At 47.9% G+C, this 8580-nt stretch overlaps 1 protein-coding gene across 1 annotated transcript in view; it reads right to left on the reverse strand.

Annotated features, from left to right (window-relative positions):
* Nucleotides 1-1218: 1218 nt before the first annotated feature.
* Nucleotides 1219-8580, reverse strand: part of kcnd1 (potassium voltage-gated channel, Shal-related subfamily, member 1) — a 70874-nt gene continuing 63512 nt past the window's right edge. Inside the window, exons 5-9 of the mRNA XM_037976936.1 lie at nucleotides 8080-8242; nucleotides 6585-6668; nucleotides 6076-6171; nucleotides 5378-5628; nucleotides 1219-4311 (exon numbers count right to left, since the gene is read on the reverse strand). Coding sequence (XP_037832864.1) covers nucleotides 4104-4311; nucleotides 5378-5628; nucleotides 6076-6171; nucleotides 6585-6668; nucleotides 8080-8242 — 802 coding nt within the window. The 3' untranslated portion in view covers nucleotides 1219-4103. The remainder of the gene's footprint in view (nucleotides 4312-5377; nucleotides 5629-6075; nucleotides 6172-6584; nucleotides 6669-8079; nucleotides 8243-8580) is intronic.

The raw sequence follows: 8580 nt of genomic DNA on the forward strand, positions 1-8580 counted from the left end.
GTCAGTTTCCTGCCTGCTGCTTTGATGGGTTCTGACATCGAACCAGCTGATCCCGGCTCAGTTTCCTGCCTGCTGCTTTGATGGGTTCTGACATCGAACCAGCTGATCCCGGCTCAGTTTCCTGACTGCTGCTTTGATGGGTTCTGACATCAAAAACAGGTTTTGGTCCAAATTATTTAGTTTCTGCAATAGAAGCTTTTTATCAGGAAATCAGCAGGTTTTATCTGAAGTTTGATGTTAAACCTAAAGAGCAACAGGCAGAACCTGAACTGAAAGAATAAGATAGAAAACCCAGAATGTGTCAAAATAAAAGCTTTGAGATCTTCAGTCTAAGAAATAAAAGTTTTATGTTTTAGTTCCGTCTCGTCTCTCTTCACGATGCAGGAGAAAACAGAGAAAATACCTACAACGGTATCCATGCATATTAGTGACTGCTCTTCACACACACACAAACACACACGGACACAAACACACACACACACACACACACACACACACACACACAAACACACACACACACACACACACACACACACACGGACACAAACACACCCACACACACACACACACACCCACGGACACACACACACCCACACACACACGGACACACACACACCCACACACACATTGACACACACATCAACACACACTCAGGGCCTGACGAGGAGCATGCCTGGATTCTGAAACTCGTCAGGATTTTCAGGATGGATTCTTCTTGGTGGATCAAACTCTCAGGAGGAGGAGGAGGGGCTTCAGGATGAAAAGGGGGAGGAGCTTCAGGAGGAGGAGAGGGGCTTAAGGAGGAAGAGGAGGGGCTTCGGGAAGGAGGAGGAGGGGGAGGGGCTTTAGGAGGAAGAGGAGGGGCTTCAGGATGAAAAGGAGGAGGAGTTTCAGGAGGAAAAGGAGGAGGGGGTTCAGGAGGAAAAGGAGGGACTTCAGGAAAAAGAGGGGGGGCTTCAGGGGGAAGAGGAGGAGCTTCAGGAGGAAGAGAAAGAGCTTCAGGAGGAGGAGGGGCTTTAGGAGGAGGAGCTTCAGGAGGAAGAGAGGCTTCAGGAGGAGAAGGAGCTTCAGGAGGAAGAGGAGGAGCTTCAGGAGGAGGAGGGGGTTTAGGAAGAGAAGGAGCTTCAGAAGGGAGAGGAGGAGCTTTAGGAGGAAGAGAGGCTTCAGGAGGAGGAGGAGGAGCTTCAGGAGGAGTAGGAGGAGCTTCAGGAGGAAGAGAGGCTTCAGGAGGAGGAGAAGGAGCTTCAGGAGGAGTAGGAGGAGCTTCAGGAGGAAGAGAGGCTTCAGGAGGAGGAGGAGGAGCTTCAGGAGGAAGAGGAGGGCATGAAGAAAACAAACTGAACCAACATCATCATGCAGAACAACAGAAGATGAGCTTTTTCCCCGCTGTGTTGTTTTTATCTCTTTTTTTCTCCGATAACGTTATTAAACGGCTATGATCAGGAGTGCTACTTCTACCGTAGGAGGCTCATGCACGGAGAGACGCCGCGCCCACGGCTGCTGTCTCTCTTTTCTTTTTTTTGTCTTTTTGGTTTCTTTTTTTTCTTTTTGAGGATTGGACTGGAAGATGCAGGGAGAGTTTATGATACAAAATATGTTACAGTATGTACCTCTGGTCTCCAGCCTTTCACGGTTAAATGGAAGAAAGAAACATTTAACAAAGAGCTCCGAGCTGCGGTCACGAGGCCGACGGCGTGCACTTTTCGAAACAGACGAAGAGAAAGTTTCCTTCAGGTTGAACCAAAACAGTGACCTTAGTTAGTGATGGTAAATACTGAGTGTTGCTGCCAAATCTTTCATTTCTAAAAGCAATTTAAAGTCGGCAGTAATTCAATTTGAGTTGTCTGACACAGGATGCCTCTCAGTTCAGGTGTAACACTGACACCTGGTGGTCAGGTTGGGGACAGCTGCAAATCCCTCACTTATATTAAAAATAAAAGTTTAGCCATGAGTTTTTGAAGCTGCTCTCTATAAGGCTGCGACCACTTCTGGAGAAAAAACAAAGCTCCACCCCCTTTTGGTAGAAAACAAAGCTCCAACCCTTTGGAGGAGGAAACAACCCCTCCATTTTGACTGGTGGCAGATGACGTATTTGCTAATAAAACAGTGAAATAAAACTAAAATGTTGCTTTAAAGCCTCAAGCTGTTTAAATATTATGGTCTGTCAGGCAAATATTTATTTAATGTCGCTGTTGATCAACAATCCTCAGTGTGGTCTATAAGAAAAAACATAAATATAGACTTAAGTTGATTAGATTGGATGAACAGCGCCACCCAGTGGCCTGATGTGTCATCCAGTGAAGTCAGTGTTTCCAACAGTTTTTACTAATCTGCTGTATTTTGATGTTTTGGCTGTGGGTCATAGGGAGTTCAGTAAACTAAATAAATCTGTGTTGTATAGCATGCTAACATGCTAACTAGCATCGTGTTCAGATGTTCTACTTCAGTAAATACCTGGTTTTAGTTTTCTGATCGTTTCTCCTCCCTGCAGCTGAACTGAAGCCTCAAATCTCTGCTTTTATTGGTCCGCTTTGTTTACACAAACAAACAACTGTTTTCTTCCTCTGTGGAAACTGCAGAAACTTTAAGGCACGGACGCCGGCCACCAGTGGTTTTCATCCAAAAGGGGGCGGGGCTATTAGAAGGTGGAGAGGGGGCGGGGCTGTTTGAAACAGGAAGTGATGTCCATACAATGGTCTTTCAATTTTACAACCAATAAAAAAATTTTGCAGACATTGATGTAACAAAAATAGAAAGTGGGCAGAGCCTGATCGATCATGTTTGACTCCTTGGATGAATTTGTTGAATTCAAAATGGCTGCCACAGCTAATCAACGTTAGCAACACATCCTGAGCTGACGTTGGATGTGGTGGTAGCTGAGGGTCATCCCAACATCCAGCTCTGACAGATCACAGGATACCTGTAACACTTTGCATGCAAGGCGGCGGGCGACGTGCATTCCTGTGAGCAATGCTGCCTGTACAGATCCTGTGAGCTGTTTCCATCCGGGTCAAAGCTTTCAGAACCATTTGACCCAAAGTGCACGTCGTCGGGATCGAGCCGGCGTTAAGCTGAGCTCCTGGTTTTCATGTTTCCCTTCCTGTTGAAACCTCAGGACTCCTGACTTCCTGCCTCTCAGTGAAAAGATCACGTAACAAATGGAGTTCTTTACATTTTGTTCCCTGCACTAATTACTGTAGAGTTCAAACACATTATTATTATTACTGATATTACTGCGTTCCTTTGTTGATGCTATTTTCCTGCTCGTTGTAAATGTTGCATATGTTGAAGAGTAGAAGGCTCTCGGTCTGAGACGAACACTCAGGAGCTACAGTCAGACCACGTGGACCCAGTCCTGGATCCGGTCCTGACCCAGTTCTGGATCCAGTCCTGACCCGGCCCTGACCCAGTCCTGGATCCAGCAGGGCCGTGTTGTAAAAGGTTCAGTGTTGCACAGCTCCTGTTGGCTGTAAATCCATCACAGTCTGGTTAAAACCAGTTCAGTTTGGTTTTTCTGTTTTAGCAGCATCACCTTTGTTGGTTGAAGGTTCTTTAGCTGAAAAGCCTGAGAGTTCTCATGAGTTCTTTTCTTTTTCTGACTCAAAGTTGTTGAGGATAAGGTTCCAAACTGAAGACTGATTGTTGTTCTTCCTGGTTTGGCTGTAAGCTTTTAATCTTTGCATTTAAACAAACTGAACTGAACCGTGCTGCCGTATTGCTGTCACCGCAGTGAAAGTAAAGCGTTAAAGAAGTCAGTTTCTCTACCCTTTGACCTTCGACTCCAAACTGACAGGAATCAAAGCGCCGGTTGGTTCAAAGCTTCCTCTCCGGGACAAACCTGCTCAGGGTTTTGTGCAACGAGACCTGAAGGTTTAATTGTGCGAGGTGGGGGTGGTTGGGGGTGCTGACTGTGTTTAATTAGATGATGCTTGTCTGTCGTTTCGTCAGATGGCTGCAGAACTTCCTGCTTCCTATAACCCGCAGAACTCCAAAGATCCATCGGAGAAGACAAGCAGAGCCTCAGATCCAGGATCACAGGTTCAGAAGGGGTCATTCAGGCGGGTCCTGGTGGCTCTGAGGGGATGGGGGAGTGAGGTCGGAGGTTATAAGGAGGAGATTTTGACGGTTTCGTGGGTGTAGGCGGTAGCCCGGGTGTTGCGCAGGATGCCCGGGATGGGGGCGGGTGACGGCGGGAGACTTTCATCCGGCGTGTTGGCAGGTGGCGTGGGGATGCTGATGATGGCGGCGGTGAAATCCTGCTCCCCGCAGTTCAGCTTCAGGTCTCCAGGCTGGGCGTTGAGACTGGAACGACTGTGGGGGGGCAGAAACACAAAGACCAGCGGTCACAGTCGTCACAACGTGCGTCTCTGAATAAAAAGGTTTCAGTTTGAATCATGGAGTTCTGTTTGTGTTGTAGTTTTCATGGCTGCAGGTCAAATCGTCCCTAACAGCTGCTAACCGGCCATGAAGCAGCTAAAGGCTGCTAACAGCTGCTAACCGGCCATGAAGCAGCTAAAGGCTGCTAACAGCTGCTAACCGGCCATGAAGCAGCTAAAGGCTGCTAACAGCTGCTAACCGGCCATGAAGCAGCTAAAGGCTGCTAACAGCTGCTCACTATTGCTAACGGCAGCTAAAGGCAGCAAACTGTTGCTAACAGCTGCTAACTGTTGCTAACGGCAGCTATCGGCAGCTAAAGGTAGCTAACAGCAGCTAAGTCATTTCAGGTGACCACAGTAATTCTGTTCTGGTTCAGAACTTGTATTTTTATCTGGTTCTAATAAAAAAACAGTGAAGAATTTGTTTGTCCACAGAAACAGAAAGCAGCATTTAATCAGTAACGCTCTCTAATTCAGATGTTTTAAACCATGACTGTATTTTCAATTGGTCGTCGGCCTCTGTAACCCCGCCCCCAGCTGCTGATGTAAGCAGCTCTTTGTTCTGATTTAAATAGGCAGAACTGCAGGCTCGATCCGGAACACCAAGAGACAATGATGTGAGGAGAACATGGAGGCGACCTGCTGGGTTCCTGATCAGTTCTTTAAGCTCAAAGCTGTCTGAGGAGCTGAAAGGTTCTTATAAAAGTGTCAGCAGGTGAAATATTCGAGTCCTGACAGCTTTATAAACAAGGAGGGGAACTTCTCCACAGGAACCAGAACCATGTTTGGTTCAGTTCTTCTTGGGTTTAAGGGGCTGCTCCAACAGCATGAAGTCCCCGGTGAACGCTGAGTCAGCACTTTGGTTTTATTACAATCGAACTCTTCTGCAGACGTTTTTAACCGTTCAAATATTTCCTGGCAGAGATCTCTGAGATCTGCCTCAGCTACGTGTTATTATGGGATGTCTCAGTGTGCAGAGGTGGCAGGATTTCAGTTTTTACTTTTGTGGCGGTAGGGTGGTGGTTTTGACTGTCAGGGTGTCCAGCTCCTGAACACTCCCCCGGCTGACCGACACCGTGGAGTTAGCCAATCGCATGGCGGCTCTCCTCCTGGCGCGGCGGGGGCAGCAGCCTGTGGAGTTGTTCTGCGCCCCCTGCTGGCTGGACAGGGAGGTGCTGCGGCTGGTTCTGAAGCCCACGGACTCGGTCATGCACAGCTCGCTGTAGGTCATCTCGTCTGTGAACTCATGGTTCTGTGAAGAGACCAAGGACAGAGGAAGAGGAGGGATTTTAGTCCTGAGCTTTTGATGTCAAACAGGAAACACTTTTAGACCACTGTGGACAGATCTGAGACAACAGGACAGGAAAAATGTCCCCCAACCAAGTAGACATATCTGAGTCTCTTTTATTTTGTCTCATTGAACTAAATCTACATGTCCCTGTTGTCCTCGTTTACCTTTGTATCACCTGTTGCCATGAAAGGCCGTCTGTCTGTTAGCAAAATATCTCATGAACCAGTGGACAGATTTCATAAAACAATTCAAGATGGCTGCCACAGCTAATCAGTGTTAGCAAATACAAAATGTCTCTAACTCAGTCAATTTTACAGCTACTGAGCTCAAACATGGTGTGGTAGTGACTGAGAGTCATCTCTGAGGGCTGACAGCTGCTCTCCAGATGTTTCAGGTGAAGATGCTCACCGTGGTTTTCTCCAGGCAGTGCAGCAGGTGGTGATGTTGGTGCTCGAAGGCTGATCTGTTCTTCACACACAGAGCCGTGCTGTCGCTGTCTCGGTCCTGAAACCCCAAAACACGCCTCAGTTTTTAACGTCAGGCTGCAGGAAGCTCCTCCTCCTGCCTGCAGGAAGCTCCTACAGGCTGCAGGAAGCTCAGCCCATGTCACGGGTTGGTTTTAGTCCACACTTTGGGAGTGAGAATTAACCGAAGCAACTCGGCTGAGTTGGAAACTAAAACGTGTAATTTGGTGATAAATAACTATGCGTTTAAAATGCGTTGGTCCACGTTCTCCAGGTTCTGCTCATTTATTCAAGTAAAAGACTGGAACCTTGGGATTTGACTTCTACACTTTTAGTTCCTGCTCCGTGAATCAGAACCTTCAGTCTGACTGGAGAAGTTGTTAAAACTCCACACCTGAACCATCAAACATCAGACCGTTTGGTTTTGTGTGTGTGTGTGTGTGTGTGTCTCACTCCAAGCGCCTGGTCTTCTTTGTACTGGAGGAAGGCGTTGGCTGTTCCTTTCTTCGCCATGCGGATCCGAGCCAAACGCACTTTCTGTTCAACAGAAACAGGAAAACAGCAGCGTCAGCAGCCACACACACACACACTCTCACACACACACAGTGAGGCAGAGCAGGGAACCCATCATCTCAGGTGAATTAAGTGTAAGTTTTGCTGCAAAGCTCCAGTTTGGGGGGAGGTTGAGAAGAAGCAGGAGTGTGTTCACACCGGCTGGAATTCAGAGAGAAACTTGTGCTTCAGCTTCTGCTCCTGGAACACAAAGTGCAGGTTCTCTTGTTTTACCTGCAGGAGATGCAACCAGACGACCCGCAGCAGGTGTTGCCTGATCCTGCAGGAGAAACGAGCGAGCAGGTCTACGAATCCACCATGAAGGAGAGAGATGTCGGGATTGGGACTCTTGGGTTTCTTGTTCCCTGTGTTTAGCTGTTTTCTTTTGTTGTGCCTCACCACCCACACCTGTTCCTTGTTAGTAATCAGTCACCTGTGTCCTCGTCCTCGTTAACCTCTGTCTTTAGAACCCGCTCATTTTCATGTCTGGTTTCCTTCGTGTCTCTGTTACTCTGGATTGTTCGGAGTTTTGTTGCTGCCACGTCAGCCTTTTGTTAATGAATCAGTCTGTATCCCTGACAGGGGAGGCCAATTCATTTACACACATTTATTAATTTCACAAACTGTTTGAGAGAACATGTTAGTTTACTTTAATTCATCATTAATTGAACAGATCTAACTGGCCTCAGTCAGGGGTTCATTTTGATTCTTCCTGGCATCCAGCAGGAGGTTAATGAGAACCACAGCAGCGCTCTTCAATCAATAAATCAGATTTGTTTCAGGTGATCATCCAATCAGCAGCTGGTTCAGTAGAACAGGAGGCGGAGCTTCCAGTTTCTGTCTGTGAGGCCGACACCCTGCCAGCTTCAAGACTTCTTCCTATAGTTCAGGCTGGTTTGGGTTTCCTGAGGTGTCCCTTAGTTCTGCTGCTGGAGGACAAACTGTCAACATGTCCTCACTCTGCTGCTGGAGGACAAACTGTCCACATGTCCTCTCTCTGCTGCTGGAGGACCAACTGTCCACATGTCCTCTCTCTGCTGCTGGAGGACAAACTGTCCACATGTCCTCACTCTACTGTAATTATTTCTATCATGTTTTTTTACTTTCTATACAAACTACACCTGGACCACTTCCTGTCTTTTTTGTCTTTTTGAACGGAACTGACTGAAACAAACCCCAAAAACTCAGTGAATTTACAGAAAACCTAACGTGGAACCTGGGCCTTCTGCAGGTAAAATAATCAGATCAGACTCTGGACCTGCTGTGCACCGTTACCTTCTTTTACCTGCTTCCTATGGGCGGAGCCACCTCTGAACCACAGACTCAGCTGATCTCCTGTAGAACCCTGACCCCCCCAGAATCTGAACTGAAAGAAAGAACCCTGGAAGAACCGGACCTGCTGCGCTCTCATCTTGTCCGCTCTCTGGTTCTGGTGGTAGATCCGGCTGAAGTTGGACACAATGACTGGTACCGGCAGGGCGATGACCAGGACGCCGCTCAGGGAGCAGATGGAGCCAAAGATCTTCCCCGCGATGGTGTTTGGAACCATGTCACCGTACCTGCAGACAGAAGACAATCCACTGAGGTTCTGACCCGGTGGAAACCAAAACGCTAAGACTCCAACATGTTCTGCATTTGGTGCTGAGAAGTTCAGTCATCATGTAGGGACTCAGAGAGGAGCTCCTGCTCCTCCACACCGAGAGGAGCCAGCTGAGCCGGTTCAGGCATCTGGTAAGGATGCTCCCTGGACGCCTCCCGAGGGAGGTGATCCAGGCATGTCCAACTGAGAGGAGACCCCGGGGAAGACCCAGGATGCACGGATGGATGGATGGATGGATGGATGGATGGATGGATGGATGGATGGATGGATGGATGGATGGATGGATGGATGGATGCA

This window comes from Kryptolebias marmoratus, linkage group LG8, assembly GCF_001649575.2.
Source record: "Kryptolebias marmoratus isolate JLee-2015 linkage group LG8, ASM164957v2, whole genome shotgun sequence".
NCBI classification, from domain to species: domain Eukaryota; kingdom Metazoa; phylum Chordata; class Actinopteri; order Cyprinodontiformes; family Rivulidae; genus Kryptolebias; species Kryptolebias marmoratus.